Source organism: Mus pahari, chromosome 1 (assembly GCF_900095145.1).
Source record: "Mus pahari chromosome 1, PAHARI_EIJ_v1.1, whole genome shotgun sequence".
In the NCBI taxonomy this organism is placed as follows: Eukaryota; Metazoa; Chordata; class Mammalia; order Rodentia; family Muridae; genus Mus; species Mus pahari.
The window spans coordinates 155,509,031-155,536,600 of NC_034590.1; the positions used below are offsets into that span (position 1 = coordinate 155,509,031).

Consider the following 27,570-nt stretch of genomic DNA (forward strand, 5'->3'; position numbering starts at 1 on the left):
TTAGAAGCATCTAATGGCAATCTGGACACTGTACTGGGTAACTCGGGTATTTTAAACATCTAAAGCAACACATTCAAATTAAACTCACTTTATGTCCTTAATCTGCCACTTCCTCTTGAAATTAGACTCCAAACTCTGTACCAATGGCAACGCACTGGGGCACTCACTAGCTATACTCCTGGATCTCAGAGTATGTCCTAGCACAGCAGAGTTAAATACCTAAAAGACAAAATGGACTCTTTTATGTGAAGAAGATGTGTAGGAAAGCAATAGCAAAGGCCAGGCTTGGTTCCCTTCCCCAGACAGAAAAGAACCAGGGATAGAACTCTGATCTCTGCCACACACACAATTTCATTTCAGTAGCCATAAGCAACATAAGACATTTGTCAACCTTAGAAAAGCATTCCCTTTTTATTATTTACAAAATTTGGGGGGCATTATTTTTACATGGGGGGGGAGAGACAAGGATGGAGAGGTGAGATGGGTCTCATGGCATAGCCCAGACTGTCCTGAAACTACTATGTAGTCCAGAGTAGCCTTGAGTTCACAGCAATCCTCCAGCCATAACCCCTCAGTTTCTGAGAAAAGAGGCATGAGTTAGCATACCCAATCTGAAAGGTTTAAGTTTGTGAGGATGAGGAGAACAGAGCTGTTCTTAGAAATACATAGCAAATGTTCTTTTAACATATCATTGCATCTCAGAATGACTTCTTTTTAAAAAGTCAATCAGAGGCCTCCTGCTGCAGGTAGGTCCACGGGAATATATTGAAAAGAGGCAGGGAGGCAGCTCCCACAGGAGACGGTAATTTCATTTTAAGAACAGATTGGATCAATCTGCTGTGCCAATTGGTGACCTGTGATGTGCCCTTCCCTTTGGCTAGTCGTCCAGAGTGAAGTCAAAGGGTTCAAAGTCTTTCCGGAAGCGGCGGGCCAGGGCCTCCTCCTCGTCCTTACTGGTTTGACACTGCCTCCAGTCAGCCTTCTCAGGAATGTTGAGAATAGCTTCGCTGGCCAGGACCTCCCTGCAGAGAGGACAAAGAAGAGGAAATGGGAGTAGTAACTGAAAGCCACCCTTCCTGTGTCCAGCCACCAGCTCTCCTCAGTGTCATCTAAAGAGTGTGCAGACTGTCACAGTTCACACTGGTCACCTGCCCTGACTACATCTCTGCCACCCTAGCTACTGAAATCACTGCCATATATCCCACCCCACTTATTTCTCCTTTCCTTGAACAACTTGGAACCACAATATTAATACTCAGAGAAGGAACACCACATTCAAATTAGAGGACAGCCCCTGGTGGCAGAAAGTCAGAGTTCCAGTCTATGGGCTGGTACTTCATCTCTTAGCCTTGATTTCCTCACTTACAAAATCACCTTCCTTACAGGACTTAGTACAGAAGCTGTATACTCAGAGCACATGCCCAGCTGCGATTCTATCTTGCCTTAAGCTATAATTTTCACATACCGAGTAGACTGAGTTTGCTGAGGGCATGGTTCAGAGTCACATGTTATACCCACTCTAACTTAAAGTTCTCCTACCTGTCCTCCTAGTCCCCTCATTTGTATGAGTAAACGAAAGAAGTTCAATGTGAAGAAAACTTACAGAGACACATATACAAGCAGCTCCTAAGTTCTCTTATTTTTACTTTTATATATTTTTACTTTTACTTTACTTTAATATGTCAGAAGCAATCCTGTTTGGCTCATTTCGACTTTGAAGGTATAGTAAGTAGAAAAGCAGAAATGAATCACGGTGGTCCTCTGAAAGTAAAAGGACCTAGACTCAAACTTGGGTTTGCCCAGCAAACCACGAGCATTGTTTCTTCATATGTAAAATGAAGATACAGCCATTTTCCCTATTAAGTATAAAATGTATCAATCGTACATTAGCATTCTGAAAATTTTCAGTGTTGAAACATAAACAACTACCATGCTCACAAAAAGATGTGGACTGTACATGGCTGTGTATACTGGCATCGCCTGCCTATGTCCCCACTGTGCATATCCACATCTGTTGCTAAGGCAGTAAGATTAAGAAAAGATGGAGAAATGGCTCATTGGTTAAGAGCACCGACTGTTCTGCCAGAGGTCCTGAGTTCAATTCTCAGCTACCACATAGTGACTCACAGTTATCTGTAATGGGATCCGATGCCCTCTTCTGGTGTGTCTGAAGACAGCTATGGTGGACTTGCATACATTAAGAAAAGATAGTAGGAGGAGCAGATGCTTGTTCCCAGCTGCTGTATCCCACAAGGCTGTCCCTTGAAGGCTCCCACATTAGTGCAAGACTGGCTGGAGGCCATTCACAGCCTGGTGTGAACACTGGGAGTGCTCAGAGGACAGCTATCAATCAGAGGTCAGCAGCAGACAACCGCAGTGTGCATTTCTGCTTCCCTCCACACTGGCTCTCAGAATGATGCAGAACATGGTTAAAGACCTCCATCTTGGTGTGCACCACACTAAGGTTACAACCTTCAACTGTGAGACCATGGGCCTGCTATTTAACTTACATTAAGGTACAATATGCAGTAGAGTAACCACTAGCCAGGTGCGGCTATTTAAATTTAAGCTCACTTCCATTTTCCCTTTAACTTTTTTACTCTATGTATTTATTTGTATGTGGTTCATGCATGCCATAGAACCGGTAGTCAGAGCATGCATGGTTGGGCATCAGTTATCCCCTACCATGTAGATCCTAAGGATCAAACTACATCACCAGGAGTGTCAGCAAGCTGTCTCCCTCATGGCCCCTCAGTCTCACTTTCAAGTACCCGACAGCAGTGTAGCTTGGGATTATTGGATTAGTGCAGCTTTCCAGTGTGTTTCATGTCTGTATGAAGGTCTGCTGGGATGACATGATATAAACAACACTACTGGAAGGTTGAATGCAGCAATGCCCAGCAAGGTCTTGTCTGTGTCTGACCCAGCATATGCTCAGTGGCCGCCCTGTACTCCACCAGGAGCGTTCTCATGGTGTCTTTCCCTCTGCAGTTTCCCATATATTCACTCTCAGCCTTTCATGGAGCCTCACATGTGGTAGAAATGAGCTCTTCCTTCTCTAAGTTTCTAAGTATACTGTTCTTGTTCATGGTACTTTCAATTCTCCAGCCCAAGGCTGTAGCACTGCTCTGCTCCAAGACTCTAAGCTTCTCGAAGCTGGACCATTCCCTGGGTGGTATTCACTGACCATGCAGCCTGTCACCACGTTTATAACACATCAAGTGAAATATACTAAATACAGCGAAACATACAAACCTTCCAAATTGCAAAGGAAAATTCTTTTTAATTCTGTGGAAAAGCTTTTCTCCTGTGTCGAGTTCAACATAAAAATATGCTGTTCCTGGCTGTGCAATCTGAAGTAAACAGAAATGTATAAGGACAAATAAGAAAATTTTAAAAGGTGTAACACACCACAGGAATTAGTGTTTAAAATGCCAATATATTTCTAGTGATACCCATCCTTCTAAGATCCCATCTTAGGAGGTGTCTAATCTCCTTGTTTGTTTAATTCATATGTGTTTATATATATATGTACCTGTTCCCATGTGTGAGATTACACGTACAGGTCTGTCCATGGGCTTGTGGTAGCCAGATGATAACACTGGGTGACTTTTTCAGTTCTTGCCACCTCATGTTTGAGGCAGGTCTTTCCCGCTGAGCCTGCAGCTTATCCATTTAGGCCGAGATGCTCTTGTCTCTACCCCCTAAGCACGTGGCTCACAGGCACATGCCCCAGCTCGTGACCTTTACACGGCTGCCGAAGCTCACACTCAAGTCCTCAGAGCCATCTTTCCAGCTCCAGGAAAAGTCTAATTCCTTACTCTCCTGGGAAAGTAGAGACTTCGCTATGATGACGCCCTCTCCTCTATAGTCTACCAATATCCTGTATTCTAGTACCTAAGGAGGCGCTACTTAGTACCGCTGGCTCAACATGTCAAGAACCAAGTCTTAAGTCCTCCCTGAACACTACCACCCCTCCCTGACTCACCTGTTTGATGTCTGAGTGTTCTGGAATCTCCAACAGCTCTATCTGCTGCTCCTGTGCCTGGGTAATGAAGGCATCTTTAATATCATCTGTAGCACAGCAGCTGAGGGGCACAGGAATGACCTGGGTTGGTGTGGGAGGAACAGAAGAAACTCTTTGTACTGGTTCCAAAGAAGTTGAGTCTTTGAAGTCTTGAGGAAGTAGCAAAGCCATCACTGGGGTGGAGAAACACCCCTCAGAATAGATTCTCCTCAGGCCAAACAGCCTCCACTGGACTGCTTGTAGGACTTAAACTTATGAGAGCTGTCACATATGGGAGCCAATCTGTTATTAGGAAACACTCAAGAGAGATTTCTTTGTCTCTAAGCCTTTGCCAGCTCCTGCATAATGTATGTGGCAGAGTCAGGCCCATTTGAACACTTAACAAATGCGCCAGGAAGACCCTACCACCCAAGAGACAAATCACTCAACTTCCAAAGTACTAGCCCCATGCTAGCTGGAAACTATTTCCTACCTCTAAGTCTTCATTCATGCTGGGCTTCCACAGGAACCAGCCACATCTTACCCAGCAAAGCCCAGGTATTCACCTCCCTTGGAACCTTTCTTAACTATATACTGTTTCTACCCAGGGCACGAACCATCCTGCTGTTCAGTTACCTGCAGCATGAACTTCTCTGGGATTATCAGCAGATGTTCCCAGCCCTCTAAATGACCACTATTAAAGTACTATTATAAAAATAATATTAAATGCTCTAAGTATTAAATTAAAATTAAATACTAAAGTCATCATTATTTAAATTTATCAATCTTAGGGTTCCCACAGTGATTTCTAAGTTCCTGGGCAGAAAACACATACCTGAAGCTGGAGGTGATGGCTCCTATAATTTCTTTCAAATAGAACACAACGTTTCCCTCGACTCTTAAAGAAGCGTTGCAGAGTAGCCTTATATTTCTCCACTTCTTCCACCACCTCTGCCGAGAGCTCCACAACTGACTGGTAGTGTCCAATGGGCAGGATGAGGACATGGTCATCAGATAAGCCTCCTTTGGCCAGGGCAAGGTAGCACTGAAGAAGAATCACAGAAGCAAGACAGCAAGCCTATATGTATGATCATTCAGAGAGAAAACCCTATACACACTCAGTGAGCCTGAGGTACAGTAGAAAATGCTCAAGATGCTGCTCCCTTCCACCCAGGACAGGATGGCAGGATCTTGCTATGTTGTACAGGGGAGTCTCAAATTCAATCCTCTCAGCTCAGCATCCAAGCTCTGGGACTATAGCCCTGGACCAATACACCCAGTCCAAAATAGTCTTTTGTTTGCTTGTTTTGTTGTTGTTGTTTTAGTTTGTTTTCTGGCTTGGTTTGTTTGTTTGTTTGTTTTGAGATAGGGTTTCTCTGTATAACAACCCTGGCTTCCTGGAACATATGTTATAGCCTCGAACTCACAGAGATCTATCTGCCTGTCTCTGCCTCCTGAGTGTTGGGATTAGAGACATGACCCAGCATGCCTGACCCAAGATATTCTTAATAGAAATTATATTTTAAAAGATTTGATTTTAAAGGTTAGAACAGGAGCTGGAGAGATGGCTCAGTGGCTAAAAGCACTGGCTGTTCTTCCAAAGGACACAGATCCAACTCCTGTAATGCCAGTTTCAGGGAATCCAATGCCCTATCTGGTCTTTACAGACAACAGGCATACCAATATACTTAACACATACATACATACATACATACATATATATACACACACATACATGCATGCATACATACATACATACATACATGATTTTAAATGCTAGAACAGCATTTTTAAATATATTCTAAAGAATGGGGTCAGTTTTAACAAATTTCCATTAAAATAGCCAATGAATTAGAGGCATACAAGAAGGGTTTTGGTTTGAAATGCTAGAGTTCAAAAAGACTATCCGGGTTATCCCTCCCAGGATCTAAACTTTAAAGCAATTTTCAGTTATTATCACTTTCTCTTCAACCACAAAAGATAATACTTCTTATTTCAAAATGACTCCTTCCTTCTTCCCCCAAGGATATCCAACCCTGCATCTCTGTCCCCAATACACTTCTGGGCTCACAGAAAAGGCTAAGGTAACATGTTCAGCGCGAGTCTTCCTACAGCTATGAGGTGCTAACTAAATTCCACAAAGTGAAAGGAATAGTATGGAAATTGTATGAAAAGAAAAACCTCAAACTCAGACATATACAAAGAAACAGAGAACTCTGTTTTCCAACAATGACTGTCAGTCAGTCTTTAAGAGCAACACACGTATAAGCATGCACACAAAATAAATCCTAAAAACAAAATGAAAACCAACCTGTAAGTTGGGTGACTGGCTCATGACCTCACCCCAGCACTCAGTCAGGAGAGGAGTTCACGCCCTAAGCCCAGCACTCAGTAGGTAGAGAACCAGAGTTCAGCCTCAGCCCTGGCCAAACAGTAAAATAACACAGAAACAAAGCTATCCAAAGGAGCAGTGCTGCTCTAACAGTCACTGACAGGAAGATGCTCTGAGTAAGCAGGCAAAAGGCCAAGGACTATCAGTATAGGCAAATACACAGGGACTTATAAAAACTATACCTTTAGTGTGGTGGTCCCAAAGCTAAGGCTGCGTAAGAAAGTATAGTAGCAACATATATACTTGCTACAAACCAAAGCATGCTCTTCCTTGATGTACTGACAGAGAACTAAACACATCTACAGCTGATTTCCCATGGGATTTAAGTTCACCAAAACCTCAAGGAGCAGGACACAGTGACACTTATAGTTCTACCTACTCTGGAGGTAAAAACAGGGGGGTCTCAAATTTAAGGCCAGCTTAGGTAAGAGAGGAAGAGCCTCGTCACCAATAACCAACAACATCCTCCCCAAATCCTCAGAGGCATCGAACGTTTTTACAAATATCCATTTTTATTGCATTTGTTTGAAAAGGTTACGCTAGAAACTTTTGTTTTCTAGCCTTTGTCACAGGCCACTGCCATGGGCATCAGCTTTATACTGTGATGTGTATTCTGTAGCTATTTAAAGGCTAGACTAAGCAGCTGCCCACACCTCTAATGTACGTCCAGTTCTCCTGCACCGTTTCCCACTTTCCCAATCTGTCCCACCCTCTCAAGCTCTTCTAACCTGTTTCACACTTGAGTGGTCTATAGCCATGTAAGTGGATAAGCACCTAAATGAACATTCCCCGTGTAGACTACATGGCCATGCAGCCATCATCCTGGACGCAGCAGCCTCTCCCCTTTCCCACACCACTGGCCTACTTTATGTACCTTCCTGAAGGAACAAAACCACAGCAACGGCAGAGAAAGCCGGAGGAAAATGTAATAAGGGAAAAGCAAGAGGAATGGCCGCAAGTAAGAGACTGCAAGCCCTCTGCTAGAGACTCAGAAGCCCAGAAAAGGGCAGTGCAGGGCAGCATAGACGTGACTACCAGGTAGACCAGGGTCTACGAGAGAGTGCTCGAGGCCTTCTACCTTGTGCTTGGGAGCCTTGTCAAAAGCATGCCTGAAGACACCTTTGGCTGGCTTCAGACACACAGAAACAGTTTCCTTCATCATCCCCAGGCCCATTTCCTGGGGAATGCACTGTGGGAAGCAAAGAGAGAACATTTGTCCCCAAGGCCTAGAGGAGCATGAGGCCAAGCCACTGACTCCAGCCTCTCCTTCTCTCCCATGGGCTCTGGAACCTCTTATGCTTCCCAAACAGAAGGCAGCTCACAGCCTGCCTCACTACAGGCTATGTGTGAGAGAAGACTGGCTAAAGGTAATCCAGTGAGGGGGGGGGGGGAGCCCAAAGCTGATCTAAAAAGAACACACCCACAAAAGTAAAAGCCTGCCACGCTTGCTCGCCGAGTCCATCCAAGGCCTTACAAGCCAACCGTGTGTGTCATAGGCCTTTCTCCAGAACACCTTCCTCGACCGGGTGTCAATAATTAAGATGTAAAACATAAATAGGTAAGTCTAGGCCTCTTCAGTTTGAAAGGAAGTGAAAATCAAAGTGAGACTCTGGTTGGTCTACGGGAAGCCACAAAAAAAAAAAAAAAAAAAAAAAAAAAGGAACTCTCAGATTGTTAGATGAAGAGGACAGTCACCTTTAGAAACCAAAATTAGAAGAAACCCATGAGAACCAGATGAGCACCACCACTCTGCAGAAGTGTCACACAGTAAGCTGGCCTTCGGGAACATCCAGAGTAGTCCTGGGGGCTAGAGTGTAACTGTAACTCTGGTGGTTAGCAGTTTCACTGTAAGTAAAAGAAAAAGGCCTATCTTTACAGAGCCTGAACTGAGTTCTGAGAAAAAGTATGAAGCTGAACGACTGTCCTGAGACACACAGTGTTCAGCAAGGGGTTCTCCTAGCCTGGTCACCATACTAAGGATCATCAGCTCCATAGACTGATGCAATGCCTGCCAGTCATGTGACTAAAATCATTTTTTTAGATACATCAAGTATGATATATAGTTGCAAAGCTACATGTGATAGCTTGGTTGCCATTTGTCATCTGAAATGAACTAAAACCCCCAAATGAGGACACCTGTGAGAGATTTCTGATTAATTTGAAGTGGAGCGATCTATATTTACCATTTGAGTTGGGAAAAACCCACCTGTAATCTGTGCCATGGCTTCTGCTAAAAGCCTATATAATATAAGGACATGGAAGAAGGAAGCTTTTGTTCCTTGTCTGTTTGCTTTCACACTGACAAGAAGTCTATTCCTTCACTAGCATTTAAGTCTACTCACAGGAATTCCAATGTTATACTGAAGGCCAGCTATGATATCTAGCCTCATGGACTGTGGTAGACAATTGTTGTTGGACTAGATGAACCACAGCCTAATAAATCACCAATCAATCAATATGTAGAGAAATTTATTCTCTAATGTTACTCCAGAGAACCCTCACTAGTACAATCCTTGAATGGCAAACTGAATTTATCATTTTAATCTTTCTTATGCTTAATGAACGTCATTCAGTTCTGAGGGATATTTTTGGCTTGTTTTTATTTGTTTGTAACTTTGTTTGTTTTTAAAGAAAAAGCCTCACTCTGAAGCCCAGCCTAGCCTAGAAATTTTTAGTAGTCCACGCTGACCTTGAATTTGTGACAATCCTCCTGCCTCAGCATCCTGAGTGCTGAAATTACAGGCATAAGTCACAAGACCACGCACGCTAACAATTTCAACACTTTAAACCTAGTATTCGTATATAAACACATGATCCTCTTCTCTTTTCACTATTTACAACAGGGAAAACTGAGGAATATTTAAAACAGTGAAAATTTAAAAGAATCAACTTAATATCTCATGAAACATAGATGAATCTAAGACATATACAGAAGATTTATCCTATGGAGGGAGACAGAGAAGGAGTGCTCAGGAAACTGATTCCATAACACTATAGTGCCTATAATTAGAAAGGCAGACAATGGGCTAAGGATGTATCTCAATGACAGAGTTCTTGCCCATCATGCACAAGACCCTGGCTTCAGTCTCCAACACTCTCAAGAAGGGAAGAAAAAAGAAAAGACTTTAAGCAAAATTGATGTGAATGTGTGTACTAGCTAGTTTTGTGTCAACTTGACACAGCTGGAGTTATCATAGAGAAAGGAGCTTTAGTTGAGGAAATGCCTACATGAGATCCAGCTGTAAGGTTTTTTCTCAATTAGTGATCAAGGGGAAAGGCCCCTTGTGGGTGGGACCATCCCTGGGCTGGTAGTCTTGGGTTCTATAAGAGAGCAAGTTGAGCAAGCCAGGGGAAGCAAGCCAGTAAGTAACATCCCTTCATGGCCTCTGCATCAGCTCCTGCTTCCTGACCTGCTTGAATTTCAGTCCTGACTTCTTTGGTAATGAACAGCAGTATGGAAGTGTAAGCCGAATAAACCTTTTCCTCCCCAACTTGCTTCTTGGTCATGATGTTGTGCAGGAATAGAAACCCTGACTAAGACAATGTGCAAAGGCCAATCTCTCATAATGTTGTTGATGGGAGCAGAAAACAATGTAGTAATTTTGGAAATCAGTTTGACAAATTCCTAAAAAGTTAAAGCCAAGCTGGAGAGAGAGAGAGCTGAGCAATCAAGAGCACAGGCTGTGCTCAGAGGACCTAAGTGCAGTTCCCAGCACCTGTGTCAGGGGGTTCACAACTCCTATAGTTCCAGCCCCAGGGATCCTCAGGCTCCGGGGCACACACGCACGCACACACACACACACACATACACACACACACACACACACACACTGCATTACATGATTTCAGTAAAATGTCTAAAACCCCACAAACCGAAAGATACAAAGTATGCATGTGGTGGCCAAGGCTCAGAATGGATATTGAAATTAATATAAATGTGTCTAGGAGATTTTACTGGGCTGATAGAAATACTCTAAACTCCCAATTCATATTTTCTTTTTTTGAGACAAAGGTCTGTGTGGTGCTGGCTGGCCTGGAAGTTGCTATGTAAACAGACTTGCCTTGAGCTCAAGACATCACCTACCTCTGCTTCCTGAGGACTGGGATTAAAAGCATGCAACATCACATCAGGCATCTAAACCGCTGTTAGGTGATGGTTTCATAACTCAATAAGCTTATTGAGTATCAATGAACTGTACACTTAAAATGTGAAAACTGTCTGGGAGTGTTGGTTCACTCCTTTATTCCCAGCAATTGGCAGAGACAGAGACAGGATGTGAGTTGGGGGTCAGCTTAATCTAGTGAGTTCCAGGACAGCTAGAGCTATATAGAAAGACCCTGACTCACAAAGAAAGGAAAAAGGTAGGTGGGGTATACTTGATACGCAGATCATATGCCATGTAACATAAGTAAAAACAAAGGGACAGCCGTTTCTTCTCTGCTGCCCATCTATGGGAGTGACTCACATGTGTGCCAATGTTGACCACCAGATGCTTTTCCACTTCAGGGCTGGCGAGGCAAAACCAACAAGGTCCTGGAGGCTGAGCTTCACAGGAAAGAAAGGCAAGCGTTATTATGGTCCAATCACAATAGACATAATCACCCTCCACAATCTTCCTCGTGGCTGGAGAGATGGCTTAGCAGGTAAAGGTGCTTGCCACACAGGCCTGACAACGTGAGTTCCATACCCAAACTCACAGTGAAGGAGAGCCCACTCCAGACAGCTGTCCTCTCACTCCCACAGCACAGAATGCACACACGCATGCACACACACCAACATCAGTACTAACACTTTCAACAGAGAATTCGTTGCTATTATTCATTGCCGTCTCATCTGTCAGACTGCAAAAACTGCCACAAAGGGCAGGACTTGTGTTTCTCACTATGACTGCCAATGCCTGGCACCACTGTCAATGAAACTAAACCTCCCTTTGAAGCTCTCTTTGAGTTGATAATCGATCCACAGGTAGGTGGTCCACAAATAGATCATCTAGTAACTAAAGCAGCATACAAACTGGCAATAGGCTACAATGAGAGAACACTCATCTAGGTGGGGGATGGTCAGGCACCCCAATTCTAGTCTTAGCTCTGACATCAGCTAGCCACACAGCCGTGGGTCTACCTTCCTAGGTTCAGATTCTCCACTTTAAAACAACAGGGTGAAGAATGACGTTCTCAATGAAGCAGCCTGGAAGTCCTTCTCCTCAGCTTTGGTCTGCTATTACTGCATGAACTCACATCAGTTTTATATTTACCATGTTTTACACAGACAGAAAGAGCTTTTCCCTCATCTCTACAGGAAGAGTCTCAGCCGAGTCAGACCATTTTTATATGATTCTATTTTCACTCTGCTCCTAGTGGCTCTGTAAAGTTTCTCTTTGCCAGAAGATGCTCTTAGCAATGCAACTTTCCAAACAATCCCCCACGAGTTACTGCCCTCAAGGGAGAGCAGGGTACTTACGAGGCTTGCGAGGCTGCTTAGCATGGAGAGGCTTGTTATCCCTGCCTGTGGACGGCCGCTTCCTTCTCTGCTTTTCACTCAAATCAAAGAAGAACTGACAGGCTGACTCTTCCTGCAAGAGTCGACGGGAAGGATGTCACTCAGGGAGCCTGAGGACAAGTGATGCAGCAGCAAGCAGAGGGAAGTTCCTTGCCACTCATATCTGCTGCCTCTCAGCTCTCCCTTCCTAGCCTAGGGAGGACGAGCCAGCCCTGACGCCTGTGGGGCTCTCAGGCCCACATCTCAGCAAACGTATCCAAAACCATTACCAAATCTATCTCTTCTGAAAAATAAGTTAAACACAAGATACAGAGCAATTTTTCTCTAGGTCAGAGCAGTATGAACCCAAGTCCATTTATCTCCTTTCTCTCCCAATAATGGCATGAACAGCCCTAAAATTTCAGAATGAAGCAAGTCTGATCCAACTTCAACTGAAGGGGAGAGAGGATGAGCCACTTGGGGCAAAGGCAAAAAGGGGAGGCAGAGAAGATTTTGGAGTGGACAGAAAAGTCGAAGAAAACAGAACATGAACTCTAACAAGGAAATGTGATCAATCAGCTTTGCTTTAGTGGGGAGAAAATTAATTACTAAAGTTAGCTATTAACAAATGTCTTCAATGCCAGGGCCAGGACGCAGGAGTGGGTGGGTTGGGGAGCGGGGGTGGGAGGTGGGGTATAGGGGATTTTTCAGAGAGGAAACTAGGAAAGGGGATAGCATTTGAAATGTAAATGAAGAAAATATCTAATAAAAATATATTTAAAAAAACAAAAGTCTTCAAAGTAAATCTTATTTCTCTACTAGAAATGATCACAAAATCATAAATCTCTAACACCAACAGATCCTTGCCTCAAAAACTGAGAATAATCAACTTCAGACAAGGAAAAACAGTATGAATCACCTTAGACAAAGACTCAGCATAGACCTGTTAACCCCAAATACATGTAAAAAGTGAGCTGAATTTCCGACTGCGACTCTGCTGGGGCTAAAGGTGTGCACACATACCACTGGGCAGGATCTTCTAAATATTATGATTTGTCAAGAGAAAAAACATGACACTATAAGCAAGAAAGGCACGCCCACAGTCAGCAGCCAGCCTGAATCCCAGCCACAGCTGGATCCTACCTGAGGGGCAGGAATTTGTTTCCCTCCAGCTGCTTGCTTCCCAGATTCTCGGTAAGGGTTCTCGGTGACATCTGGAGGCTGCTTTACCAGTTCTGCTACAGCCATCAGTTTCATGGGAACAATAGTGAAGGCATAAAGATACTGGAGGGGAAAAAAAGAGAGAGTGTAATGTCAGGGAAAAGGCTTGTGTCTCACTGTGACCAACCCATGTTATGATGACAATTTCTCTGACAGTCTTGACTGTCATGGTGCTACAGCAGTGTAGCAAATGCCAATCTGGCAGCCTCTGCAATGGCTAAGGAGGCTCACACAGTAATGAGTAACAGGTCAAAGTTCCAGCTCTTAGACTAGGTTCCTCACTTGGAGACGGGTGCAGTGACAACCCTTACTGCAGGGCTCAGGGGGACTTGTTCTGTAAGCCTTGAAGACAAACTATTCCTGTCACTGCATCTTTTGCTCGGGTGACCTTTGTCAATAGAACCATAGAACACCGATTCCATTTTCTTAATGACCATTCCAACTGGAAAGGTAAGCTCCCCCCGCACACACAATTCTCTCATATATATGCTATAAATCTTGGGCTAATGGCCTAAGATCAAAAAACTTTAGGCATAAATATATGTTTTACCTCAACAAAATAATGGAACTTTAAGTCATAGGATAGATTTTACCTTCTGTTTAATTGGAGTGGGGGGATTGGAGTGCTGGGAAGGCTGTGGACTGGAACACAGTTTTGGGACGAATGGTGCCTGTCAAGTTAACACTGTGACTACAATGGGTTGCCTTATACATCTCTGAGACTGAGTAAGAGACATAATCACAGAACTCTGCTCAGCGGGAAAGGTCAGCTTAAAAGTGTAGCCCTGCTAAGAATGGGCTTCAAAGCTTAAATTACAGAAAAGGGCAGGAATTTGCTTATCTTATGAACACTGACTGTCTCTGACATGCTACAGAGGACAATCAGCCACAGAGGAAAATCACTGCCCATTTCACTGTCTCACTGACTATACTGTATAGCTGTCTCACTCAACAGTCCAACTTTTAGCAAGAGCAAAGCATTCCCAGGAAAGTCAAAAATACAACCTATTTTTCTGGTTTATTTTCTTTCACCATCTACACTATTTTCTGGATTCCAGGTATAACTACTAATTCAAAAAAACCAAGGAAGTAATATACATACATACATACACACACATATATGTATATACATGCATAGATGTTTTATTTTGATTGTTGTTGTTATTGTTACAGGGTCTTAGGTAACCTTGGATGGCCTCGAACTCAGAGATCTGCCTGTCACTATCTCCCGAGTGCTGGGATTACAGGTGTGCGCCACTCTGCCTAGTCTGGAGAACACTCCCCACAAGATTTTATTATTTCAGCTCACTGAAGCTGCTAAGAGGTATGCACATCACCTGAAGCAAGCTCCTGTGTAGCAACAGAGGCAAGCACATGGATGTGGAAGGAAGAAAGGCCATCTCCTGCACTGTCATGTCCCAGGGAGCCACGCCTTTCTCTAAGACCACCTACAAACCACTCAAGGAAACCTAGCCTTTTCAAGGAGCCACTGAAGCTGCTGGGACTCAGGGACTACGGAGGACTCGGGAGGCCAGAAGCTCTAAAGGCCAAGAAACCCACCAACCACTCAAATCTTTACCTTCTTCTTTTCTGGATTTCCAACATTCGCCAGCGCTATGAAGCGAGTGGCATGCTGCGCACTTTCTTGTAGAACAACATGGTTTCTGAAAGGTATGGGAAAGGGAACAGATCTCCATCACTTTACTTTACAAAACAATAGGTCTCATTATGGCATGTTCAGACAGGAATCTTTATACTTTGCTGTAAATTCTCTCCCTCCCAGTGCCACCTGCCCCTGGTTCTCTTCCTTCATTCTAATGGGACTAGAGACAGTGATGAGAGATAGGAAAGAGGATGTTTAAATACTGCTGGTGGGACTGTGAAGCTGAGTAGCATTAAGAGGCATCTCACATACCACAGTCAGAGCCACCCACATGACCTGCGGTACCACTAGGCTTATGCTTAAACACCTGCTTACTGCTACACTCTTCACTTGGAACAGTGGAGTTGCCTAGCTAGCTGATACATGAACAGGGTTTTAAATGGTAAACATAAACAATGGGATAAATAAAAACAAAAGCATGCCATTTGCAGGAAAAAGACTAAACCAGAAATCATTATATAAAGAGACACAAACTTAGAAAGACAAATACTACACATTTTCTATAAAACCTAGATTTAAAAGTATGTGTGCATGTGCATGTGTGAGCTTATGTGAAACCAGAAAGTGAGAGGAAAGGGGGATAGACAGAAGCAGGGTCATGGACTATCATTTTACTTTTGATTTGTAACTGTGAAGTAGATAAGATTCCATAGGGCCGGCCGGGCGTGGTGGCGCACGCCTTTAATCCCAGCACTCGGGAGGCAGAGGCAGGCGGATTTCTGAGTTTGAGGCCAGCCTGGTCTACAAGGTGAGTTCCAGGACAGCCAGGACTATACAGAGAAACCCTGTCTCGAAAAACAAAACAAAAAAAAAGATTCCATAGGGCCATGAGAAGAACAAAAGTCTTAAATTCACCACAGGTCATGTGACCTTGGTGAGATTTAAGTATCCCTAACCTCATAGGGCCAATGTAACAAAGAAATGAGATGACACCTTTGAAAAGAACCAAAAATTCTACTTTTGCACTTTAAAACATAAAGTAAACAAAATGATTTCTGGAGTCAGATGATGGAGGTACGAGGGCTCTCAGATGCTGATGGAGGTGTGAGGGCTCTCAGATGATGATGGAGGTATGAGGACTCACAGATGCTGATGGGGGTGTGAGGGCTCACAGATGATGGTGGAGGTGTGAGGGCTCTCAAATGATGATGGAGGTGTGAGGGCTCTCAGATGATGGTGGAGGTGTAGGGGCTCACAGATGAGAGAGATGTGAGAGCTCTCAGATGATGATGGAGGTGTGAGGGCTCACAGATGATGATGGAGGTGGAAGGGCTCTCAGATGCTGATGGAGGTGTGAGGGCTCTCAGATGATGGAGGTGTGAGGGCTCACAGATGATGGAGGTGTGAGGTCTCTCAAATGCTGATGGAGGTGTGAGGGCTCTCAGATGATGGTGGAGGTGTGAGGGCTCTCAGATGATGGTGGAGGTGTGAGGGCTCTCAGATGATGGTGGAGGTGTGAGGGCTCTCAGATGATGGAGGCGTGAGGTCTCTCAAACGCTGATGGAGGTGTGAGGGCTCTCAGATGATGGAAGTGTGAGGGCTCTCAGATGATGGTGGAGATGTGAGGTCTCTCAAATGCTGATGGAGGTGTGAGGGCTCTCAGATGATGTTGGAGGTATGGGGGCTCATTTTACTATTCTCTTGTGTAAGAACACATGAATACAGTGAGACTAAAAGAAGTATGTTCTAATTTGAGCAGATATGCATCAAACACTAATACATAGTATACTTTGATTTTTAAAAATAGTTGACATGTCATAGATACATGGTAAAACAGTTTTGTTTTGTTTAGTTTTTCTATGTTTAAAAGTATGCTACATTAATCAACATGTATAACTAAAGTAAAACAAATGTGAGTAAAAGGTATTTCTGAGGTGCTGGAGGGTGAGAATCAGTACAAATTCTTGGTGGGCAGAGATAAAGAAATGTCTCAGTCTATAGCCCAGGCTGGCCCTGAGCTCGCTGAAGTCCTCCTACTTCAGCCTCCAAGTGTAAGGGGTTACGGGCAATTATCACATCCAGTTCAATCTATGTTCCTGATTCACAAATTGAAATCCCTAATTCCACAGTGACTATGCTGACAGCTGAGTATTACAGACTAAATAAAGACTGTATACTGGTTGGACCTGGTGAAAGCAGAACCTAACCAGTTGCAGTAGCACATGCCTTTATCCCAGCACTCTGGAGACAGAGGCAAGTGGATCTCTGTGAGTTCAAGGATAGCCTGGTCTACAAAGTAAGTTCTAAAATAAGCAGGGCTACATAGAGAGTCCGTCTCAAAAAAAAAAAAAAGAAACAACAACAAAAAAAACCCAGGACCATTAACTCTGTAACAACCACCCAGCACTCTAATAGTAAACCCTAAACTTTAAAGAGTCTTATAGTCTAACTCCTTTATCTCAAGTTAGGAAATTTATGAGTGTGGCGCCTCAATGGCAAATGACCTCCAGAGGGTCATGTGGTTTTGAATACTTGGTTTCCAGTTGGTGGTACTATGTGGGGCAGTTTCTGGAATCCCCTGGGAGGTGGAGCTTAGTTGGAGGAAATATGTCACTGGGGATGGGCTTTAAGGTTTACAGCCTTGGCCCTCTTCCTGTGGTATCACAGAGAAAGTGTGATCAGTCAGCTTCCTGCTTCCTGCAGCTACGCTATGCCTTCCCTCCAGGATGGGTTCCCCTGGACTTATAAACTAAAACAAACCCTGTCTTCAGTAGGTTGATATTTTACCACAGCAACAAAAATGAAACTAGTGCCTGTCTTAGATTCGAAGGAACCAAGATACATGGCTAAAAGCAAACAAGCAGATGGGAGTTTATAGAGACACCATGAGATGCTACTCACCGGTACGGAAGTCTCTCATAATACGACTTTTCCAAAGCAGCAAAATGATACCTCGGTTTCAAGCTCATGGCAAGGCTGGAGATCAAAGCAGAGCCACATTTTTTGGTGTCTACTTCTCCCTAGTAAATGGGAACTTAGTTACTGACACAGATTCAGGAATTATAAAGAAATGTAAAGAAACAAAAAAACATTTCAAATATCTTTCAAATTTATACATAGATGCGAATTTGCAGTGAACTGTATACCCAGGGCAATCAAACATATAAGAACACTGGAATATTATAATTACAGAAATGGCACAATTGTTGGAAACCAGAGGGTACAAGGTAAGGCAATCCCTTCATAGTAACCTCTAAAACAAACTTTAAAGACTCCTTTTGAAAAGAGGTCTCTACCTGCACCCTATAAACTACATCTGCGTAATACGATTTATAGTGCACGTGTATCAGACAAAGTAAGCTGTGGTCAATGCAGAAAGTAAACACTAGCACTCAGAGCACCCAGGCTCCAGTGAACAGTCAGGGGCCTCAGAACCACACAAGCTGTTCTGCTGTTCAGACAAGGGATGGCACAGCCACTCTTATGCTGAGGAGCTGACAGGTGCTTTAACCCAGCACTTGGGAGGCCAAGGCAGGCAGAGCTTTATAAATTCAAAGACACCCTGGTCTATATGGCAAGTTCCAGGACAGCCTATATAGAGACCCCGTCTCAAACAAAACAAAACAAACAGAAGCTTGCAAGTAAAATATTTTATCATGATAGATTTGTTCACAGAACACTCCTAGCTCTTGCCTTATGTTTGCCTTCTTCAAGCTTTTGCTAAAGAAAGGTGACTGACCTTGAACTTAGTTGTAGTATCACAAAGATAACAAAGTATAGTTTTTTTCCCCATAAAAATCTTATATGGTTGTTTACAAACTTTGACCGTAGTCTCCAACCCTATGCCCCGTGCTGACTTTTGTTCTCACAGAGTGAGGGGCTTCCTTTCTAGACAGGAAGGAACCACAGGTTGGTAAGGAAACTAGGCTCTTTACTGTAAACACTCTCCCTGATGACACTGGCATCTTGCTGACTTTTATGGTCACAGACACTTAGTGCTGAGTCAGGAAGGACAGATCTACACACAGGTCGCTCTGGGACATCACACAGGTCGCTCTGGAACATCACTGAATTTGGGAGCTAGTTGTGCGGGTTTATTCCTAGATTCATTCTTACATTTCCCTCCACTGAGGCTCAGCTGAAATGCCTTCTACCCTTACACAACCTTCCCAAGGTCTTCTTAGGCCTTGTTTTGTCATAGTTTATAGTAACTGCCCCCTCTCAGGACTATTAATAAAAATACAGGGGTGGGCTCCAGGGCATTCCAGATTTGTGTCCATAATAGAAATTCAGGCTCAGCACCTTGTTCCCTATCTGTAAATATTTACACTATTGGACTCAATTTCACAAAGACCCGATTTTGAAATATTTTGAGAGCCAAACCCAATATTCTAGAATAGAAGGGGAAATAAATGCAACTGGAGAGATGCCAATAGCTGTAGATCTCTCCACTGGGAATTAATAAACTTACAAAATATATAAAGAAGGCTAAAGGAGAATACTTGTAGAAAACATAATTCCAGGAACCATTTGCTCATAATTAAGAGTCCACAATCTTATCTGCAAATTATATTTTTTATGAGATCAACTGTTTTTGTCAGTAGAGGTACCTTACAGAATCTTGAATTTTTTTCACAAAATGTTTCTAGTAAAAGGTACTGAGAGTTAACATATAAAACCCCAACTTAAGCCAGTATAATTTGCTTTAAAATTGCAACTGAACAAACACTACTCACAGAGGAATTCCCAAAGCTCCCCACATACTTGGGCCACGGGGATGTGAGTAAGATATCGACACCTTTAAACTGGGATGCCGAGCACAGCATTGTTCTCAGAGAAGACACATCCTTGGGATTAAAGCTATAGGCTGGGACTGGCTCCTCTAAGGACTCTGTCCCACTGAGGTACACAATCTGCAGCCCCGAGCTTCCAGTGAAGACACCTTTCCGACCTGGGTTCAAAGAAAAATCAATGAGTTTTAGACAAAGCTGCAGGAGGAAATATGGCACTCCCACTTTCCCAAGCCTCCATCTCCTGGCTCTCTGCCTTTCCACTCATCTGAGTAAGTGTGACTCCTACAGCTCCACTCTGGCTGCCAGGACCCAGGCTGGCTGGTTCTCACAGTACTCCTGTTCTCTAAGTTTGAAGAGCTCTTCTGTGGTGGCTGCTGGTCACTGACAGAAACTGCCAGTGGCCTCTTACCCTGAACTCAGTGTTTATGCCCTAGAGCACCTGTTCCCCCCACTCCCCACCCATGCCAGCCTGTCACCACAGTACTGTCACCTCCTGGCTTCCTGTCACTCTACCCCCTTGACAGCTTCACCCTCTCTCTTCCAGCTTTGTTTTTCATGGATATGTTACCAACTCCCCAAGTTCTATACTCGCTGATCTACTCTAGAAAGAATGATCAAATTCTATTCAGCTGCAGTGCCTCAGGCTATCACAGGTCCAACAGGACCACTAAAGAAGGAACTGAGTGGAATTCACCAAATAAAATGGCTAACAAATACAGTGGTGTTCTTAACACGCACTGAAGAAACACACTGAGGATTGTGACAAGTCAGACCCATGTTCAGATTTCAAAATGTCTGTCTCACAACTGAAGCTAGAAATAAATAAGCAGAGGGCAGAGAGAAGGCCCAGGCATTAAGAGCACTGGCTTCTCCTTCAGAGGATCTGGGTTCAGTTCCCAGAACCAACATAGCAGCTCACAAAAGTCTTCAATTCCAGTTCCAGGAGATCTCCAAGAGTACCAGGCACACATTTGGCACACATATGTAGGTATATGTAGGCAATATACCATTATATAGAAAATAATAATAAATCATTTTTAAAAGCAGGGCTGGTAAGAAGGCTCAAGCTTGCTTTTCAATCTAGAACCTGGGTTCAATACTTAGAACCTACGTGAAGTGAAAGAAGAGAACTCACCAGGTTGTCCTCTGACCTTCACACTTACACTGTGACAAGTGCACAGAGACACACACAGACACAAAACAATAAGCATGGATACTAGAGATACAGTTCAGTGGCAGAAGACATATTTGCGAATGTGTGAAGCCCTGGGTTTGATCTCCAGAAACATAAATTACAACATAATAATAAATCTTAAATCATATTACAAAAGTTTCCCTCAACATCCATCCTGCCTAAAGAAGTCTCAGGAGTGGAGAAAGCTAGAATTGTTTCTATGAGGGCCACAACTGCATAAAGGATCGGAGGCAATGACAGACTATGGTGGGCATGGTGAAGAAAGCATTTCTTTTCTTTTTTTTTTTTTTAAAGATTTATTTATTTATTATATGTAAGTACACTGTAGCTATCTTCAGACACTCCAGAAGAGGGCATCAGATCTTGTTACGGATGGTTGTGAGCCACCATGTGGTTGCTGGGATTTGAACTCCGGACCTTCGGAAGAACAGTCAGGTGCTCTTACCCACTGAGCCATCTCACCAGCCCCGAAGAAAGCATTTCTAACAAAGGAAATACAGGTGCTTTCTAGAGATACATGACCACAAAGAGTGTGAAGGAGCCATTTTAGAACATAATGAGTTGAGTAATGATCAGCAGACTAAGGCAGACAGTGGGGAGGGAACAACAGCAAAACTTGACAACTGTCTTTGTCCTGAAACTGAAGAAATGCAGAGGACTATGAGCAGCTTTAAGCTGGAATTAAAGTGTCCCTTAAAATGGAAAAAAGACAAAAGGGATGAAAAAAAAAACAAACAGGGATGAAACTAGAGACCTGAGCAGCCAGAGCCTAGACTAAGCCTAGAATACAGCTAGTTAGAAGCCAAATTATCAAGTGAGGTGTAAGTATATAGCAAGGCCAGTGTAAGGACAGAGTTTCTCTTATTTGAATGTAACATATACCCTAAGTGCTTCATATACTGTGAGCAAGGGACTGGTCACTATGGTTGGCTGAAAAGGTGGTTCAGGGCTCAGGAACACAAGGAGATTGAGGAGAAACAGAGAAACAGTGAAGAATAAATATCACTGTCCAAAGGGCTCTAGACACAGACTATGAGGAAAAATATTCCCCAAAGGGAAAAACAAAACAAAATTCTTATTCTCTCAAGCAGTAATGGCAGAAGCCAGTCAAAACTTTTCCTGAGAGATTAATCTCTAATTTTTTTTTTTTTTTACTAAATTCATTACAAAATTTTTTTTGACTTACCCAGGTAAGTGATGTTTTCAGCCAACTCACAGCCATCAGCATCCTGGAAATAGTTTGCTGTCTCCTGGTTATTGGCACCAAGCACATATGTCTGAATAGGAGCTAATGGGGAACAGACATGCCACCATGTGGTTACTGGATCTGCTCTGAAAATTGAGAAACGTTTCCTCATAGGAAAAATAGTCATGACAAAAGTCAAGAGCCTGTGCATTCCTTCCAGAGTCACAGCCTAAATGTGCAACAAGCTCATTACCAAGGATTCCTAATCCAACCCCATGGCTTCACTACTAAGTAATGCCACCAGACCAAAGGATTGCCATCTTAAGTGCTCAATGTACATAACAATGAAAACAAAACAAAACAGCATAGCCCAAAATAAAAGCACTTGCTAGCAAAGCATTTAGACTGAGACAAAAGAACACATTAGAACAAGCTGTGCTTATTCCGTTCCTGCCACTATAAATGAGCATCCTTTGAATGAAACAGAACAAACTTCCAAATGTGAAAAACACGGGTCTTATATATATAGATGCATTCTTTTCAGATCAATGCAGAGTTTAAGAGGGACATTACTCCCTTCATTATTTTATTTTAACCATGTAGCCCAGGCTGGCTGGTCACAGATCTAGGATACTCCTATCTTAGCCTTTCAAGTATTAGCATAACGGGCATTAAACATTAAACATTAAACAACAGTAATTTCTGTACCTTTCTTGTTGCCAGTCTTATACTCCTCCCACTCTGCATCTTGGGTAGAGCCAAAAAAGTTTCCTACACACAACAGCAGCTAAAATGAGTTTTTTAAAGATATATGAGATTAAAACAAAAAAAATAAAATAAAATAAACATTACATTGACTGTAATATTCAGCTAATTATTCTATTTAATAGTCTCAAACCAAGTATTTCTTCATTAATTTAATTAATGATAATTCTATGAATTATTAAACTTTGATGTATTGTCAATCACTCCAAACTGAGGGTGGGAGGAAAGTGAAGGAAACGAGCTATCAGAAGGCAGAATTTATGTGCTTTCCAAAGGTTCCCAAGGCCTCTCTATCCTCCTTCCTGGAATACATAGCAGTGTTGAAACAGACGCATAAGGAATCTGTCCGTGAAATACAAAACTTCAGTACTGGACTCTCGAAATACGGGGCATCAGACCACCACATTTGCTGCTGTTTTTACTTATCCCTTAACCCAATGAACAAATTCTCCCTAACCCTACAATCCTCTCCTGTGTCCTAGGGACTCATAATCTACGTGGCAACCACACACAACATCCTTTCCCAGCTCTTTCTTTTGGTAAAGCACTTGCACGCACACTCATGAAACAGATCTGGGCTTGTCAACCCAGGTGTCAGAACTGGCTGGCTTTGCTCATTGCATTTCTTTGCTTGGTTTTTGTTCAGTAGGAAAGTAACATGATTTCAATCCCAACAGTGTAAAGAAGTGAACAGTAAATAGACCGCCTCCCTCCTCCCATCAATCCGCAGCTACTTAGTGTAATTAAGGACAAAAGCCACAACCTAACAAGAAATGGAAAAGTCAATCATAAAATTAACAAAGAATCAGTACTTTAATGTTTGACTACAGTAGTAAAATTTCAGTAAAAATGATTGTCTTACATCAAAGTTTCCACTTTTCTTCTGAATTGTTCGAACTCTATTGAATAACACATCAAACTTTCCTTCAACATCTCCACAAGCCAAGCTGCAAACAAGAGATAAACATTATAGCAATTCAGGAAACACAAATGGATCTGCTAGGCTTGGTATACATGTACTTGTTTTTTGGATTAGAGATATGATCCAGTCCCAGCAGGCATCTTCTGACTTATGGTCAATATCAACTACTACAAGCCACCAGGCAGATCTTTCTGAATATCTCACCAATACCTCTAACTCACCATATCTAAAAATCTAGCTCTTCGTGTCTTCAAACTTGAGCCAACCTCTTCTGATTCTTAAATTTTGTGGATGGGTTTATCACCAACTTGGACACTAAGAGTCAGCTAATTCCTTCTCTAAGTCCAAGTGAGTTTCCAACCATCTTTCACACCCATTCTATTCTCCTCACCTCCATGGCCTGGGCCTTGCTACACGGCTTCCGTCATCATTCAGCAAACACTATGCAAAGCTCAATGGGCCAAATACTACCCTAAGAACATGTTAGAATTATAGAAGCACTTAGACTCATGTAAAGCCTCAGAGAGTTTACAATAAGGGAAGGGAGGCTCCAATCACAAGTATATATGGAAAAGGCTATGATGTGAGGCAAGCATCTCGTGTTATAGGACAGGGAGGAGAAAATAACAAGAGAGGATGTTGATAAGGGGGACTGTCCCAAGCAGTGAAGTGACTTGCTCTAACATTTAAGTTCTGACTTGTAAAATTCTGATTTACATTGTTTTCACTTTAGGGGAGGTATTGTATTGGGAGGGCATGTATGTGCCACAGTGTTCATGTGAAGGTCAGGGAACCACCAAAGAGAGTTCCCTCTCCCCACCACATGTGTCATCAGGGACTGTACTCAGGACACCAGGCATGGCAGGAAGTGCCACTACTCACTGGGCCATTTCACCAGCACTTACTTACTTTCATAACATCTTTCACCTCAAAATACTATAGTTCCTATTGTTTTGTCCGTATGTCTCTGTGGTGTTCTTCTATTATTCCTACATTGAACAGTTTCAAGCAGCATAATGATATGATTGTACATGTTTCACCAATACTTCTAATAACAGAAAAGGATGGTCTGGAGGAACAGTTGAACTATAATCGAAGTGCAAACAGAGGAGATGGACAATGGAAACAGGGACAAGAAAAGCAGATGAGAAACTTAAAGTCTGAAGACAAGCTAAGGAGGGATGAGGGATGGGAAATGAGGAAGAGGCAGGAATGGAGGGAAACAAATCTGAACAACTGAGAGGGGACGACTGAGGCCGAGAAACCTACTTGATGAGGTTTGGGAGGCAAGGTAGACGTTATGGACCCCATAGTGCTTTCTCTGCTTCAGTTTAATGTTCCTTCCTGAAAGCACTACACAGTGCCTCGTTTCCTGTACAAACAGGTTTCCTCTGGTCCTGGCCTGTCTTCCCAGTACTTCCTCTAAGTTTTCCTAACTGAACTCTCCCAAGCCGCAGACTGATCACTCTGTCTCTGCGAGGTTCTAGGGAAGTTCTCTTTCCTAAGAGCCCCACTGTGCTCAACCTCAAAGCTTTCCCCATCCATCAAGGCCTAGTCGCTGTAGCTTCCTGGTCGGCCGAGAAAGCCACTTTCTCAAAATCTCAGAAACCCATATACCATTTCAGAACAAACTCTGTCCTAACGATCATGCAGTCTAATTTATTCTCTGAGAGCCTCTAGCATCTTTTTGGTCCCTTGTTGATTATCAATTCCTGACAGACACAATCAATATTCACTATCTGATCTGGGCCCCTTTTCAGCATTTTCTGATCCCAATGACTGAAGACAGAAATCTATGGCCTTACAGTGGAAGTTTCTCACAATCAAAACATCACCAAGCCCTGTGAAGCCACCTGCTTAATAGACTATCCATTCCTGAACTTTCTCTCTGCTGTTACTTTACCTAATCCTTGTCGCCTTCTACCTTGGCTCTTATTTGTTTCCCAACTTCCAAGCAGGATCACTTTCCATAACGAAAACTAGATCACACTAAGGAGTTTTTAAACGTTTCGATGTCTTCTCTGAGTTAAATACAATAATACTTGCCAGAGTTAAATCCTCGCTTTCTCAGGAAAGCCTTAATTACTCATATTAAGCCAAATATCGTTATTATATATCCTCCAGAACCATCAACCCTTTCTCTACATTTTCCGCACTCGTTAACACTTGTTACTCTTGTCTAGACTATCAGCTATCAAGGCGGGAATTGGTTTGTGCAACGCTTGTCCGCTGCTCAATACAATAGTCTTTCTGAATGAAGTCATGTCTTCGCTAACCGACCGCGCAAACAAAAGTACGCGAGGACAGGGCAACGTTCATCTTGTCTGCCAAAACCCATGCATGCACCCCATGACTGCAAGTATTTGGCTAATCAATATATGCGACAACGGGAGAAACGACAGGGAGATGGATGGTGTGTCGCAGGCGGAATAGGCCTAAGGAAAAGGAAATCCGGCTCAGCAAGTCTTTAGTTCTGCCGGAGAGGCTCTGAAGACACCGGGGAGAAATGAACTGGGACGCGAGAACAGGAAGCCTCCACTCGTGCTCCCAGCAGCCCTGCGACCTCCCCTCCGGCTTCCCCTTCCGGTCTGGAGAAAGACCCCCGCTCCTCCGCCCGCCTCTCTGCCTTCCTCCTATGTGCCTGAGTCTACCGATGCAAGGTCACTCACAGACGCAGCGGCTTCTGAGCCATCGATAATGACAACCAGGGCTGGGACGGACACCAAGTGCTAGAAACCCGAACGCGCGCTCAAGGTTGGAACGCCGGCGCGCAGAAATATGACGTCACGTCGCTCAACCAATAGAAATCACTTAGCTATGGGGCGTGTAGAGGGATAAAAATCTCTCCGCGTTTTTGTTTTTGTTTTTTGTTTTTTTTTTTTTTTTAAGGAAAGGTAATTCTGAAAATAGTGAAAAGGCTAAATTAAAATAGAAAAGAAGTGTCTTATTTTGTTTGTTTTAGAAACATTTGGAATTACTGAACTGTGCGCCTGCGTGTTTGTAGTCGTGTGTGTGTGTGTGTGTGTGTGTGTGTGCGCGCGCGCGCGCGCGTGTGTGTGTTTACACGTGGGCACACGCTTGTGTGCATGCAGGTCATCTTTCCAACCCTGGCTGGGTCTTTGTGTGTGTGTGTGTGTGTGTGTGTGTGTGTGTGTGTGTTTACACATGTGGGCACACGCTTGTGTGCATGCTGGTTCCTGTGGAAGTCAGAGGTTGACAAGGGAATCTTCTTCCATTGCTCCCAACCTTATTGAGTGAGATGGTATCATTTGAAGCCAGAGTTCATTGGATTAGATTAGTCTAGGAAGCCATATTGCCCGAAAGATCCCCTAATTCTGCTTTCTGAACGCTGGGATTCCCCGTGGGCCCTGAAACTTACCTGTCCAGAGTTATATGGGTACTAGGGATGCGAACTCAAGTCTTCATGTTTTGTGATATGGGTGAATGAGACATCTCCCTAGCCCCTAAAATTTTTTATTACACACTGAAAGAATAGCAATCATAGCTTCTATTCGGTGTATCTGCATGTCACTACATTTGCTCTCTTGCTCCCTTTCTCCCCAGGTACCCAAGCCCTGTCCTTCTCACTGAGTTATCCTAAAGCGAAGTGCAGACCTCAGTGTGCACCTCATAAGTACGTAAAAATATCCTCCCTTAAGTTACACACTTAATATTAGCACACTGAAAAAAGAATTAAATTAATTCAGTAACAAGACCTAATGTACACAATGTTTAGTTCTCTGTAAATGATTATATACATGGGAACTATTTTCATTCAGGGATTAAACAAACTTCACATTTTCATCGGGTCCTATCTCCAGTCTCTTCTTGCTTTGCTTTCGGTAAGTCGATTTTTCTGAAGGAGCCAGGCCAACTAGCAACAGCATGCTAAGGACCTGGAAAGAACTGTTCTGACAAAAGAAAGACATCCCAGTTAACAGAAATCAAGTGTGGTAAGAAAGAATCTCAAATCTCTGATTTTCTCACATTTCTGCAATGCTTTTGAGG

At 43.2% G+C, this 27,570-nt stretch overlaps 1 protein-coding gene and 1 non-coding gene across 3 annotated transcripts; both read right to left on the minus strand.

Annotated features, from left to right (window-relative positions):
* Positions 1-386: 386 nt before the first annotated feature.
* Positions 387-26,342, minus strand: Cwf19l1 (CWF19 like cell cycle control factor 1). Of its 2 annotated transcripts, none has more exons than XM_021199975.1 (14): positions 26,232-26,342; positions 23,503-23,587; positions 22,584-22,662; positions 21,876-21,977; positions 19,438-19,652; positions 17,603-17,721; positions 14,678-14,762; positions 13,021-13,161; positions 11,860-11,971; positions 10,865-10,944; positions 4,842-5,051; positions 3,989-4,108; positions 3,256-3,353; positions 387-1,022 (listed from the first exon to the last, which is right to left on the minus strand). In XM_021199975.1, exons 1-14 carry the CDS (start codon positions 26,252-26,254, stop codon positions 878-880), a joined length of 1,614 nt encoding a protein of 537 aa, XP_021055634.1. In that variant the 5' UTR covers positions 26,255-26,342; the 3' UTR covers positions 387-877. The 2 variants fall into 2 exon arrangements, with proteins under 2 accessions (XP_021055634.1, XP_029387222.1); XM_029531362.1 differs by having other exon boundaries at positions 415-1,022; positions 22,584-22,646; positions 26,232-26,339.
* On the minus strand, positions 4,294-4,439 carry LOC115062966. Its single transcript, XR_003842862.1, has one exon. It is a non-coding gene; the product is annotated as a small nucleolar RNA SNORA12 (small nucleolar RNA).
* Positions 26,343-27,570: the final 1,228 nt, after the last annotated feature.